The sequence below is a fragment of the Aphis gossypii genome, chromosome X (genome assembly GCF_020184175.1).
Source record: "Aphis gossypii isolate Hap1 chromosome X, ASM2018417v2, whole genome shotgun sequence".
Lineage (NCBI taxonomy): Eukaryota > Metazoa > Arthropoda > Insecta > Hemiptera > Aphididae > Aphis > Aphis gossypii.
The window spans coordinates 33757815-33774442 of NC_065533.1; the positions used below are offsets into that span (position 1 = coordinate 33757815).

Sequence of the window (16628 nt, forward strand, 5' to 3'; positions counted from 1 at the left end):
TGGCCACACTAAGCCAGATAATCGATGAATGTTTACCATGTACAAGTATACCTACTGTATAAGTACATTTGCTTTTGTAATTGAAGAGTTGTCCCGAATTTTTAAATTGATAATTTTTGATTTTTAAAAATACTCTGACTAGGAAAATTTTAAATTTCGCGTTTTTGACAAATCTAAAACAAAATATATTGTATACCTCGTCACGAGAATCAATTTCAACACATAAGTCAGTTGGTCTATTTCTTTATTTTTTACATACTGTGTAAAACCACACTTAAAAAATAATAAAATATAATTATTAAAATAACTCGAAAACCGTAGATAAAAAAATATTTGTTATCATTAATTTAAATAAATGGTACACCATTGGTGAATACTGAATCTTAAACATATTTTATGTTATATTGTTATATTGTTAACAGTTACTAGAGTAGGTAAGTGAGTCTGCAGAATTGAAAATGACGAGAATGAGGTCTTAATTTAATTTTATACTACATGGGTCAAATCACATGTTTGTATTAATTGATAATAAAAAAAAAAAAAACAACACATAATATTATAATATTATGTATATTGTATTAGTGTATATCTAATGACTAATTGTACTATTTATGATCAATGCTATTATTGAAACGGTTTTTATCTTCTTAATAATTTTACATAATAGGTATATTTATTCATTTATTATTTAGGTATATAATATAAAATTATAAACAAAGATCATATAGTAGATAAATAGGCAATAGCTAATTATTTCAAATTATTGTTTAAATTATATTATACAGCATACAGTTATTTAAAATTTATACAAATATATTTTTTAATTTTTTTAATTTAAATAATGAGTAATAACATACCTACTTTGATATTTTATTTGAATCAAGTTAATATTAGATATAATAACATTTCTAAACACTACAAAACGACAACATTGATTTCAAAAACTCGTATGATTAAAACTTCGCATTCAGCATAATGCTAAATAATTATGCATAAAAATCAAAAAGGTAGATTTTGAAAGAACATTACTTTTTCATAACATTAAAATATAATCAATGCAATATTAAATTATAATAACTAGGGCTTAAATGTTGTTAAATTAATTAAAATTATACACTATAACAAAGTATACACTATACAGTATCACTAAAACAAGACAATTTCGACTGAATTTATTTAAAAATGTATTTATCATTTATTTTGTATTATCAATTTTTTTCTTATTTTTAATAATTATCTAGGCTCTATAATTATACCTAATACAAAAATACATAGGTAACACAATTTGTACCTAAACAAAATTTAATTTTTATATTCACATTTATATGAAATTGTTTTCCTCCAATAAGTAAAAAACGTAAAATATGCAAAATACATATGTAGTTGCATACATACATACAAAATGATAAGTTTTATATTATTATAAATATTATAGTTACATATTTTAATTTAATTATAACAACATCAAAGTCCTAATCATGACATCAAACATAATTAGTAAGTATTTTAAACATGTCCAATTGCATCAGTAAAAATTATCATAATAGGTAGGTACATTCTGAATATATTAAAATAAATGAGCTACCCATCAAAATATTATGTATGGTAAACTAAATTTAAAATCAAATTCATTGTTTTAGAAAGATTATCCATTTTTATAGCTTATTTCATAAATGTGAAGATATTTGAAATATGTAAAATTTTGATATGTAAGGATTAATAATAACTAATAAAATAACAAATTGTTATCATTCAGTAAATTTTAGATAAAACATTAAAATTGGTGACCTAATAAGATATGTATGGTAAACTAAATTAATTTTCGCTATACAGTCAATTTTTCGATAATTTGATGTTGCCAGGACATTTGAACAATATCAAATTTTCTATATTTCGAATTGCTGAGTAGTTCAAAATATCGAGAGAAGAAAAAAAATTACCGTGACTTAAGTAAAAAAAATAGTGTTTTTATTATTGTACGTACAAAATAATAATTATATATATGTACAATATATTATATATAGTATAGTTAATAGTATATTATTAATAAAGAAATTATAAGAAATACAGGCATATAGGTAAATTATATTTTTCAAACATCAAAAACCACCGATTTTCCACATTTTCAAATTTTAAATATTACATGTTAAATTATTTTACCAATTCTTTGTATATTATTTTTCGGAAGTCGATTACCTTATCTATACCTACTTGCTTACACCGAAAATAGACATAGTTCTCGTGTAGTTGTAAGTTGTATGATTTTGTATTATGTATATTGTATAATACACTATTTAGTATTTATATATGTTATAAATATAACATTTAATAATTAATAGTAGGCATTTATGTATAAAAAATATTAATTAGAGATATTATAAATATTAGTTTTGTGTGCGTAACTGCGAATCGACGTTAGTATTGCCTGTTAGCACGTATATTTTTCGATGAATATTTGCAGTGTTTATACGATTTAATATTACATAAATGTATATTGTTAAAACCATTCAAGGAATTTTCCTTTTATATTATTAGAAATTTATAACTTCATATATTTTTTTAAGTATATTTATATCTCCAATAGGATCCAGTTGCAATGGGTAATTCAGTATATTATATGTAATTAGGTACCGGTAATATGTAGTTAGTGATGAATTAATGTAACAGAATATTTTGATGAATATTTGACTGCTAGGTACCGCTTACATAATACGATTAACTAAATTATTATTATGATATAATCATTTTAAATTGTTTATGCTAAATAATTATTTTTGCATGTATTTTTATGTCATATTAAATAGGATCATGAATTGTAAAATAAATAATAATTCACTGTATAGTCCTGTTTCAGAACATAAATAAATCAATGATTTTTTTGTTCTGTTGATTATTTTCTCTGTTACCTATACATAGATTTAGTATTATAGGCTTAGACAAATCTTACACAAAGTATTAATTTTTATTATACACTTTTTAAATTAAATTATGAATCTTATAATAAATGTTTCAAATAAGTGAGATCTCTATAGAGTTTAATTAGTGTTTCTAAATTGAAATGATTTATTTTCTCTGTTATTTGGACATTGATAAAGGATTTTAATCATAAGTTTACATTATAATGAAAGAGTTTTATATTTTTATACCAAAAAATGTTACACATCTTTTAAGTTAATTATTCATGCTGTTGGTAGAAGATTCAAATGAGCAAGGTCAATATTTATTTTATTATTATTTCCAATTGAAATTAATTCGTTTTATATAGAATATTGAGTTAAGCATTACAAATATCATAATATAAACGTTTCATACATGGTATTATTATGCATTGTTAATATGAATTATGATGATTATGATTAACATTTCAAAGAAGTGATATCCTTTTGTAGTTTAATTATTATTTCCAAATTTAAATCATCACAACTATAATGTTTTTTTTTCTTATTTAAAATAACTATTTTATAATCTAGGGATATGTTTTAGTTTGAATTAAATTTTATGTTTTAACTATTGGCTAAATGTTTTTTTTTTTTTTTTAATTTGATTCATAACTATGTCTGGTTTTAATGTAAATATAATTTTATCGGTTTTGTATTAATAGTATAATATTATATTCGTTGTGTTATTTTGACTGTTGAGTCTGCTTTGTTAGTTAGGTTCCATGTTTCGAGGCTGATGTATTTGTTTTATTTGTGCTGCTTAATAGGTTATTTCTTTGGTTTCTGTTTCTTGCGGTTGAGGTTGTCCTTGAATTATTCATGAAAATAAATTAACAAAATAAATATAAATTTTTAAATCTAAAAATGGTCTGACCTCAATTAATAACTACTGTGCTTTTACCGCTATATTTTTATATGTTAGACACATGACATGATGGTCAATTAGTGCGTTATTATGCGTGGTTTAGGTTTCTTCTTGTCATCTAAAACAGATATGATTAAATTTTGTTCACCACCATCCTTACAGTTAATAAAATTTCTGATACATATCATATTCTTTGGTAGTGTTATTTATGTCAATAACAGTCTAATCCCTTATTGCTTATCCATCTTAACTGTCATCTTTCATCAGAACCTGCATGAAAGCATTACTTCAGTTTTGACAGTATATGCACATTATAGGTATTTTAAATCATTCATTTTATGCATGTAGATATTAATAATTGGAAATCAATGTTATGTAATTAAACAAAAATATTAAGTTAATTTTTGCAATTATTGTGGTGTTTAATTTATTTAAAATTGGATTAAAAATCTATCGTTTTTTATTTTAAAACTATTGAATCAAAATAATAAGAATATTATTTGATTGTTTTTATTCTTAATGTTTTTTTTAAATTTTGTTTAATGTTATAGTACCTATGTCTAATGTTTTTTACCCGTGGTCGAATCAAAATTGATATTTTTATAACTTTTTTTAAAACTATGATAAATCTGTAATTAAATTATACAAAGAAAAATCTTTATTTCAATGTTTATCATGTCTTTATCTGTTAGTTAGTCAATTTATTTAGTGTATACGAAATGACTAGTTATCGTATTAAGCTGTGGGCTTGTTTTATTAAAACAATAAAAATACATTGATATGTGGCATTTAGAATGATTTTGATGAGAAATAGAAAACGATTAAACAGCCGTACTGAAACGACACTCAGACAAAATGAATGAACAGTTGGTCAAACGGCAGCAGTAGACTGACAATCTCAATTGTGCATGGTGTTACATTTTTGAACCTGATAAATAGAAACGAGATATACGCACAAACACACACACTGATGTGTACAAAACTATTGCTTAAAATTAACTTATTATTAGTTACTGATCTAATCCAAATGTGATGATGATAACACCTTGTTTGATGTTGAGGTTGAAAATTTCAAGTGATTCTGAGTTATCAGTGACATTAGTGGTAATAATGAAAGCACACACACAAACTCTCTCTGGTCTACTGGCGCACAGTACGTCTGCACATGCCTGACAGAGTACAGAAGATCATTCCTAAAATAAGATGCAGAAAACAGTTGTTCTTTTGATATTATAATGATAATAATAATTATCGTATTAATAACATATAATTTATATAATCAGGTATCCCATATAGCCAACAGGCCTCTCTGGAGAATTAAAGGGTGTGTGCTAAGAATAATAGTATAAAATGTACAATAAGAATGAATACCAGCCGGCAGCCAGGGGATTTTTATAAATCGTGATCCAAAGGAAATACGTTACCAAGAGCAAATTTACTAATGAGGGATAAGTTCTACTAACCTAGAATAAACTTCAAAAAGAAAATCAGTGACATTTAATTAACAAGGATGATTACCAAAACAGAACGATGTGCAACCAGATGGCTCAAAAGGAAAAACACTACAAATATATATACATTAGTATAGTTAGAAAACTTACTGATTGTGTAAAATAGAATAAAATTAAGGGAAATCAGTATACATTTTTGTGTAAAAATTGCAATAGTAAAATACATCAATAATACTTCACTAAATCATTTGTGTATCATACTATCATGTGTGTGCTACACAAGTACAAAATACTACATATTGTATGTATAGATGAAAAAATGTCTAACTTCATATTTGTGTTTGGTGAATAATAAACTTTTATAAAACATGTTATTAATGATTAGCACTTAAAGAAAAAAAATACATACGCACCAAAAATGTATTTAACATTTTTTTTTCTACCCGTGTGTTTATTACGGAATGAACCGTGATAACAGTTCGTCTAAAACCGCCGTTCGATTAACCTTATCGATAGACAATGCGACTTCATACATAGAAAAGAGATTCATAGTTCATATCCTTGGTTCATACTTTATTCTTATTTATTCTTTGTTTATACTGTGCTAGTTCTTTGATACTATTTGTGCCTGTTGCGACGTCATTTGTAGGTGATGTGATAACACGTTCCCGCGCACAACCGACCAGCAGCTGTGTGGTACACACACCATAAGTAATCTATGAAAATAGGTTTATAATATTAAAATTAAATAATAAAAAATTAAATATTTTGTTTAAATTATTTATTTTTTATTTAAATTTGTTTTCATTATATTGTTTGTATAATATATTATCTATAGTGCTACGTTACATAATAATGACCGTTGCTTTCATAAAAAAGTTCGTTTACGGTTTAGTGAGATTAATTTTAATATAGTTATTACTCATTATGCTCAATGTCACTGTAAGTTTCATAATTTCACGTGTTTTCAGTTTGTGAAGACGCTAAGCTTTTGTTCTATAGTTCAAATTAGAAGTCCAATTAATAAAAACCAAGGGAGCAAAGTAGCTCATTCTCTTTTATTTTGTTTGTTGTCCTTGGTATGTGAAGAGTATTTTGCGTTATTATTGTCGTTGACTGTAGCGTTTGTCCAAATCACAATTTTGCTGTGAATTGACTGTCTGGTAATTATCGTTTGATGCCTTTGCTCATATTTGTTCTAATTTGTTTTTCCTAGGTTTAGGGTTTTCAAGTTCATTATTTGTAACAGAGGTTATTGTGAATAAGCGTTGTTTTGTTCTAGTATTCGTCTCGCTGTTGCTGCTGTCATTCGTTTTGGTATTGCTTTTGTGATTTATTCAATGTATTTAGGTGCTTTTGTGTGTGTGTAGGATCACGCCTGTATTTTTGATTGCAAGAATTATTATTATTATTATGGACCCCAGCACCACGTTACACCCTAAACACTCTCAAAGTAGGTGGTACATCACAACATTATTGGTAGGTTGACGGGCCATTTTGTTACGTTATATTATTTTTCTATTTTTTGTATAGCTAACATCAGTAGATTACGATGTAAATTATTGTATAATTTCAATTTCCTGTATTATATATTACCTTTAGGCACATTAGTTTCTGTTTTTTATACCCAAAATTATTTATTATAAAATTATAAATTAATTTGGCACAATTACCTAAGTATTAAATAAATATTATAATTATTTTTTTTAAATTAAATACTAACATTGAACCAATTAGTACCTAAACATTCATATTTTCTATACCTAAACTAAATAAGTTATACTACAATCAGCATTTAATACTTATATTGTAAGTACATTTATTACAATAGGTAGCTTTTTATTACTCTAAATTAAAATATAGAAAAAATAAGTAATAGATAATATGTACATTGGTTTTATAATATATTACATAATTAACAGTACATACAATTATGTATTAGCATTATGTAACATAAAACCATTCACGATTTCAAATAAAATAAAATAAATTGAATATGTAAAAATCATTTTTCTAATATTTTTTTATAAAATTATTTACGTCATCAATTTGAAATCGTATGTTTCTATGAATTGTAATCAGGACCGGCTCAAGTATTTAAACACACCTAGGCAAACTTGAGTTTTGCCGCCCCTTACATACTATATCAAATATTTTTTTTTTATCTATAATATAAAAATGTTAAATGCCGCACTAGGCGTGGGCCTATGTCACCTACCTCTTGAGCTGGATCTGATTGTAATTAAGACTAATTCAGTTAACTAAACATTTCCTCATTGGTTTTTATTTATGATTCTAGTCTTTCAAGACTAGAGAAGTAATTGGTATATTACATAATATTTTCAGCAGAATATAAACATTTAGGAATAAACCAAATTGACTTACTTTCAAGGCCTTTAGGGTATTTTTTGGACATTGTTCAATGGTTATGTCAAACATTTTCCACTTTTCAATCTATAATATCTACTTACCTTTAATTATAGATTCACCATTTTCAAAATCAGCGAGATAACAGTGCATAGTATCCTTAATATTTGTTGATTTTGATTTAATTGTATTTATTGATAAAATATTTTGTAGTGTAAATACTGTTCCCTGTCCAGTATTAGGTAGTAACGTAACGGAAGTAACGCATTTCGTAATTTCATTAGACATATTTCCATTTAAAGAAAATGTTATAGAAATTACTTTTGATAAGTAATTTCTATAATATAACGCGTTACAATTTCAAATTATTTGGTACCTATTGGGAATTAAAAAAAAAAAACTTTCAAAAATAAGTCTATAACGCAGGTAATATCGTAATAGGTATACTAATCTAATAAATATATATACATGTAATAATATATAATAATATAATATATATATGTATATTTTAATTTAACTCTGCATTTGACATGTCTAATAATTGTACCATAAATCACTAGAACAGTTAGTTAAATTTATTATTTAATTCCTCTAAATATGTACCTACAGTCTATATGGAATCTAAGTATTAACTGCACTTATAAAAACTACTAAAACTAAATATTGATCCCACTCACATTTGAAACTTTTACCATTAGTATCATAATTATTTATGACAATATGACTCAATATTTATATTTTACGAAATCATGTATGATTTTAACAACTTACAGTTTTAACTTAAAACCATACAACAATAATATTCCATAAATGTTAAAATAATGGTTGTATTATATTTAGAGCTATTTTAAAATTTAAACTGTTAAATTGTATGAAAACATTAATTAATACGTTTTGTTATCGATACAAAAGATAAAATAGTAATTAATTATTAAAATAATCATTATTAATATTTTGAAAGGCATATTTTATTATAAAAAAATCATTCTATTGTTATTTAAAAATGTATATATGAAAATTTTAATACTGTGAATACATAAAAGTTAAAAAAATTATTTTTTTGTTGATATATTGCTATTCATTCCTGCATCTTTGGTGCTAATATACGACCAACTGTAAAAAAAAAAAAAAAAACAATAACAATTATTAAAGATCTTTATCTTTGTGAGATTGGGTAAAGGTTAAAGTGTATTCATTGCTACAGTTAGGAAGGATGAAAAGTGGAGTGTTTTTGATCATTATTGGTTGAAACCCTCTTCGTTCTATATAAGATCAATTTATTTCAATCTTTCGAGTATGAACCATTTAGATGAAATTGATATTACCTTAATTAAAATTTGAGGGAAAATTGAAATTTTCAAGATTTCACCACTAAATCAGCACTATACATAATTCGTTTCTAACAGTTGGTATTTATCCCGGACAATTCTTATTAATATTTGAGTAAAGAGGTAGTAGATTATATTATACCGTTAGTATGTATTATATCATGAATTAGAATAATATATATATATATATTTCATCAACAAATGATAAATGGGATTTAAATAATGCACTCAAACGCCCTTATGCCCTACCAAAGACGTATTTTAAGTAGATACTTACGAAGTTCAAAATAGTATCCTATGTAATCCACATCCTCCAGTGGAATCAACACCGCCGAATCGGTTTTCATTCTGTAATTTACAAATACCAAATTAGAGATATCTAATGATAATCATTAATCATATGATCACTATAATTTTAAGCTTAATTACAAATCAGGTACTTACACTTCGGGTTCATGACAAAAATTTATCTTCATGTAGTTTCTTGAACAGGGTCGAGAACAGCATTCATCGGCAACAGCTCTTTTTCCTCTTTGATTTGTAGTACCTGATAATACAAGTAAATCATTAGTCACCATAAATTTAGTTAAATGTTATAAAATAGTATTAAGTAAATATTACCTTGGGGATCATCATATCTACCCATGCATAACTCGGATAATTCTTTTTTTAATGCTTGGCCACAAAATTTATGTAACCCATTCATATAATTTTCAGACAAGGGTGAGCCAACAGCAAATTGTATTCCTGATTCAATGCATAGAAATGATAGAGTAGTTATAATAATGTATAGCTTCATGATTATCTGAAAAATACAAACCATAATATGGATTATAATTAAGCATGCAAAATTAAAACTAATTCAAGTATAATTAAAAAATAATAATAAATAGGTATTGCACTTATTTATTAATGCATTTATTTGTAAATTAAGATCAATTGATAAATTATGAATTTATTTGTATCGCCTAGTTGTAAGTGTTAACACTCAATACAAATAAGTACTTTAATATGATTGATCGGTTATGAATATTTTAAACATCGCTACCAATTTGTAAAATATGATCAAAAATGGGTAATATTAAAATATATTGGTGGAATTGAAATAATCTAATAATTTTTTTTTTTATAGCATAAGATATTAATTTATGGAAAAAATAGTATAGTAATTAATATACCTAACTAACCATTTAAGAATGTAAGATTTAGTTTTGTACGATATTTAAAAATAAGTGACCGATAAAATAACTTAACAACGAATAATATGTTGAAACTAGGTAAATTTAACATACTTGTGCAGAGAATCCTCCGTGAACAATATTACTGATGTCGATGGCTCGGTATATTCGTTAGGAGAGACTAAAGAGTATACGTAGTACTGCTAACGCTAGTGCTCAACTGAATCGCGATCGTCTGAAGTATAGCATAGCAGGTGGTATCTGCGTGATTAAAGAATGATGATCGTTATAGGCTGAGAAGATTCTTTGGTGGGAATCGGTATAGCCAATCAGGTGACGGAAGGACCTTCTTAGAAGAAAATGTTCCTACCCACACACTATTTCTACTGCGTAAATAAAATTCCATATATCTTTCAAATGTGTATTTAATATATACTTATATATAGGACAGAGGACTCAGCGCTAGTGGAAGGGCATGGTAAAAGAAACAGCTGCCCACGAAGCCGCCATTTTAGGGGCCCCGCGTCTTTCATGGCATTTAATGAATTTTAAGCCTATATAATTTTGTTTTTCAAATTAAAAATACAAGTCCCATCTTCAGGCGGCTAGTGGGTTTTTAATGAAGTGCACATCCAAAAAAAAAAATGTAATCAATATATCTATTGTATTATGTATCTAAGCAATTCATTTGTACATATTTCATTTTAATATAAAAAATGTATCCAATAGATTATATTGGAAAAATTATACTTGTAGTTTAATATTTAAAATATAAATACAATATATTGAATAATGATCGTTTAATACTTTGTTTAATTGTGTATATAAAAAAAAATATATTTTTAGGTAAGTTATATAATCGTTATTGGCGTATTTGACTTGGGCATTTTTTTTTTTTTTTTAAAAGCTCCTGTACCTATAAAAGACGACTACTTGTGTTTTATGTTCACGCAAGAAAGTTTTTAACTATGATTTAGTGCTTTACGGTAAACAAAAATAATTTTGAGCTTGCACGTGTTACTCCCATGCTCCACCATTCGACAACTGAAGCCGTCGTTGTTATCGGTAATTATTGCAATTTTCCTGATTTACTCATCGGCCATCGCTACTGGATCTCATTGAAAATATAGTTAAAAATTTACAATATAAATATACTGACATAAAAAAAAATATATAAAGTTATAAATTTATAATAATATAAAAAGAAAATTAATTGTATAGTTTGAATAATATATATTTATATATTATATCGTATACACACTGTAAATATTTCATCCAAAAATGTTTACAAACAACTACATTTTTCTATTAATTAGATTAATAATATAGAGAACGAACCCATGTTGACAACAAGGAAATAGCAGTAGACTTAATGGGAGTCTTATGAGCACTCGTGTACGCGTTGACGTCAGGAAATGAAGGTTAATTCATAGTTAGGTACACAGAAAACTAATACCTACTTATAATATATATATAATTAATAGTTTTTTTTAATTTTTATTTATTTCAATGAAAATAGTAAACAACACGTTTTATTTTATTTATTGCTTGTATAGAAACTCAACGGTCTTTATATTATTATATTATGTATTAGAATAATAAATTACAATAATACCTATTTACATTTTCGTAAACGCTCGGTTTTAGAAAATGCATATTATCATAAGAACTAAAAAATGTACAAAATTATTAGATTTTATACTGACACTCACACACACAAAGAATCAGTTTCAACGTTTTTTTTTTTTATACCGTAGTTAGGTAGTGGCGCCGAAAAGAAGTATGTTTAAAACCTCGTATCCTAACCTGTAGTACAACAAAAAATTATCTCCCTTCGGCGTAGTAGGACACCGCCAGTCTGGCGCCACACAAATATTCCTAAAGCCCATCTATATAGGCCATACATAAGTATTATATTTTTCCTGGACGTTTGAAAGAAACATTAACAACAACACATAAAATATCCATTAACTACAATGTATATATATGATCGGTATTTATTTTTATTTTTATTTTATGCTACAAATTTATACGGAATGAGTTCTCAACATTTTTGGATAGCGATTTCAAAACCATTTTGAATCGTTATTTTACCAATGTCTATATTGCGTATAAAATGATTTTTTTATTTTTTTCGTTAGATTAGTTTGTAAGGGAGTGGAAACTAATGTTTTAATCGCCTTCTTTGAAAATGATTTTAAAGAATGAACTTAAATTATATTATTTTAATTTTAAGGTATATTTGTTATTTGCCGTCCTCCATTTGTTATAATTATATTAAACATAAACATTTTTTCAAAAAAAATATCTAACATAAGACGTTAAACGAATTAACAATAGCAAATATTATGTGAATAATATTTAAATATATACGATTTGCATTTTACACAAAAATAAAATTGTACCTATCTATTATAAACACTAAATTACCTAATACTTATTTTTTAGTGATATTAGTAAAAGACTCTATTCAAGTATGTACATATCATATATGCAAATACATTGTGAATGTATTAACTATAAATATTTAAACTAGGGCGCTATAAAGATTTGACTTACCTTAGGTAAGTTATACCTAAATAGAGCGTGGTTTATTAATTTATTATCGTAGCCGTCTATAATTGATTGTATGGTAATTGGTAATCACATTTTAGCTTATTTGAATCACAGCCATTGATTTAGGTTTGTTAGAATGGTTTTGGAATACAAATTCAATACTTCACGCACGTTCCAACGATGCAGAAGTAATTTTACACGCAAGGTGAACGTTCGATAATTCCTACCTATATAATATGTTTTAATATTTTGAAAATGAATTACTAAGTTATTGAAAATATATATATAATAATAAACTAATAATTTAATTTACACTTTGATAAATACATCACCATATGAATTATTTATTTTCTCTATAATAGTTTTTTAGTACACTACTACATAAAATATTATGTGATTTTCTCAACGTTCGAAAAGAATAAAATAGTTTGAAAATAGTTATTTTAAATTAACAAGAAATTAGTTATTATCATCAATAGGTATTTAATAATGACATTATATTTTTACAACTAAAGCAATGTGGCTGTAAAATACACCACGTCGACGAGACAAATTAAATGTATGATACTTAATGACTATATTTGTAAAATCGTCTATATTTCGTCGTGTTTATTTTTGAACTGTTAATATACTGTATTATTGCTGCAATATTAATAATTTTAAGCATTAACAATTATTATTGTTTATTTTTATTTGAGGTACCTACTGTAAATATAATACATAGGTATAATACATTTATCATAATACAAGACCATAAGCGAACGTCATCCGATAACTGAGCGATAAAAAAATAATATAAAGAACAGTCGACTCCAGATAGGTGCAACGGAGAGTATATAAAAACTAAAAATTCTTCGTATTTGTTATTTGGATGTTATAATCAAAATTATCGTGGCAAGCGTCATTGGAAAATCATACATTTCTATTCTATACTTTTTATGACACCATATTCAGTTGAATAATACGAACAGTGACATCATCAGTGGTGGTCGTTATTTTATTAGTATACCTATGTATAAAATAAAAAACCTATGTACCCATATAAATATTATTATATAGTAGTGTAGAAGAAGTACACCGCGACTGATATGTGCCGCCGCTGCAACAATATTGCGACAATATTTATCTGTTGACGACTGTCGACTGTAGGTACACCATGCGTTAGTATTTTCGAGTTTATTTAGTTGATTAACATTTATTCTTCTATTTAAGGAAATTAAACATTACTAAGCTGCCATGGACGGATCGGAATGCTTTTATTGAAATTGCTTTCACATTTTGATACATCATAATGTATGAGATAATAATCTATACTGACACCCGTCGCTGTACGGTGTACGCCTTAGTCCATAAAACTTATCTGAACACGTTTTATTCGAATGGTTTTTCGTGTACTTTTTATGTTAGTATTTTTGAATTATCTGTGACTGAATAAATACGAATGTAGGTACACAGTACATATATGTGTCTGTGTGGGTCAAACGTATTTTTGTGGCGACGCATTGACGGGGACAGCTGCTTCGACGACGACTCGGTATGTATAGGACTACAGGAGAAGATAATAATATATTGTTATACAGCCTATTCACTTTCTTTACAGAATATTCTTTTGAGTTTACAGCGTTATGAGAACATTCTTCGGCAGATTATACGTACAACATATGTAGGTAGGTGTATAACAAGTGACGAACCCTCTTACCTACCACCAATATAATAGGACCTCACGCGTCGAGTATCCATACACAATAAATATAATGTTGGTAGGGACGAAATAAAATCTATACGATTTAATTCTGTATATTTATAATGTACGAGATCGTCCAACATATATGGTCAAAAAATAAATTGTTTATAATCTAATGTAATATAATAATATATAATATGTACATCGTATATATAGCTTGTTGGTAATCATTTTTGTAGAATACTATGAAATTATGCTGGTAATATTTTCTCAGCAATTGACATAATTTTGTAATGTGATTTAGTGAACTGTAATCATATCGTTATTTTGTTTATTTAATGAGTTTCTTTTTATGCGATTATGAATTCTGACTTCTGAATTGTGAAATTTGCATTTCAAGTGGTAAAAAGATTGGTATATAAACAAATATGTTTTTTTATTGATTGCTATAAAATAGCTTGTTGCGCCCTATTTCACATGTGTCGTTTTATGTAATGTCCAGTTAATCAAATATGACTTTGAAAATAGTAAACAAAATGTGTCTGGTTTAAATAATTGTTGCTTTTAATATAGTGATTTCAATGCTACAGCTCCACGTATAAGCTAAATCAGCGGTTCCCAACCTTTTTAGTTGTGTGGACCACCAATTTTGTAAAAAAATCTTTGAGAACCACTTATAGCACAACTATAAACGTATTCATATATTAATAGCATTTTCACAATATATATATGACTATATGAGATAAAACTACATTCAAACGTTCGATATCTACCATTAATTGTACATTTATTGTGTACACTAACACACTATTGTTAATATTGATTAAATATTATTATAATTTATAATCAGAAATATTATTAGGTACACAACAAACATGTATAATATTTAATATTATATGGTTCACGGCCTAGTACCATGCTGCAATAAAAGAAACATTACATTATTAACTTTATAAATGCATAAAAAATTTTAAAAACATAAGAAGTTAAATTACAAACAATTTATATAAGCAAATATACATGTTTTCTGATAATTAAATGTATATTATTGAACAATTAACTAACGCATAATATAAGTATTTTCAAATAGAAGAGATTGGCTATCGGCGATCGTCAGATAAATGATTTTTAAATATAGAGAACCTTCTCGTGACTTTCACTGTAGGATATGATAGGGATAATACCAAAATTCTCCCTCCACAATTATACCATTGTCAAAATAGATACGTACTTATCCACCGGGTTATTTATATAAAATGGAATGTAAGGCATTCATTTTTTCAAAAACTATTAACTTTTATGAAAGTATATTTCTTACCATTTTTTAGATTCATAACTACCTACTTTTATGTACAAAAATTGAATTTTGGACCAGTGAATAGTGATTATTAATGATAAATACACGATAGGTAAATTACTTCACGTCCTATTTCTATAGCTTGAAATACTGTTTTAAAATGTATTAAAATCTATGTATCAGAAATATTTGTAAAACTTATAGTTTTTTTCAGAAATAAATATTGCTGCGTTAAATGAATCACCATTAACAACCTATACATTTTCGTATCTGTATGTAGGTATACTACATATATTAATATATATTCATTATGAGTAATAATTTTTTTTATGTTATAGTTGATGCTTGAATCCTATATAATATAAGAAGGAATTATATTATTTACAAGAATATAGGTACTATTTATTATATAGGTACCCGCACAGCGTGAGTTTCCTGCAGCTGCGTCGAGACTAACATACTTACACACACTCATCAGTGTGCACACACACACACACACACACACACACACACATATATATAGGTATACGCATAAGGACATATATATATACATATTCAATACAATCGAACAAAGATTTTAACGCCCAAACACGTTTCACTCGGCACCACAGATATATTATATACATCTGTGCCCGGCACTGACATTCCAGGACGATAGTTAGGGGAGCCAAGTAGGTTCACGTTTTTTATGTGTATATAGGTATCTATATATTTTAGTAATTGTATAGAAGGGCAAAATCTTGTACAATATACCTACACAATTCATAATATGTATATATATATTAAATTACTGAAGATAACATTCTTTGAATGCACTGTAGCTCCGCACGAATAAAAATATTTAGTGAATTCGTAGATCTGCATGCACCCTATATTTCTGCAAGGTTGAAAAAATGAACTCACCACATCTCCACATTTTAAAAATATTTTTAACGCCAAAAGTCCACATTGCATAAAATTAAG

General features: G+C 26.3%; 1 protein-coding gene and 1 long non-coding RNA gene across 3 annotated transcripts; both read right to left on the reverse strand.

Moving 5' to 3' along the window:
• Positions 1-3473: 3473 nt before the first annotated feature.
• Positions 3474-6052, reverse strand: LOC126552077 (uncharacterized). Of its 2 annotated transcripts, none has more exons than XR_007605931.1 (4): positions 5669-6052; positions 4850-4997; positions 3841-4074; positions 3474-3746 (listed from the first exon to the last, which is right to left on the reverse strand). It is a non-coding gene; the product is annotated as an uncharacterized LOC126552077 (long non-coding RNA). The 2 variants fall into 2 exon arrangements; XR_007605930.1 differs by having other exon boundaries at positions 4819-4997.
• A 2498-nt stretch (positions 6053-8550) lies between these two features.
• On the reverse strand, positions 8551-10374 carry LOC114132006 (bombyxin B-6-like). The gene is made up of 5 exons (XM_027997367.2): positions 10243-10374; positions 9572-9755; positions 9395-9497; positions 9228-9298; positions 8551-8735 (listed from the first exon to the last, which is right to left on the reverse strand). Exons 2-5 carry the CDS (start codon positions 9747-9749, stop codon positions 8701-8703), a joined length of 387 nt encoding a protein of 128 aa, XP_027853168.1. The 5' UTR covers positions 9750-9755; positions 10243-10374; the 3' UTR covers positions 8551-8700.
• Between the last annotated feature and the right edge of the window lie 6254 nt (positions 10375-16628).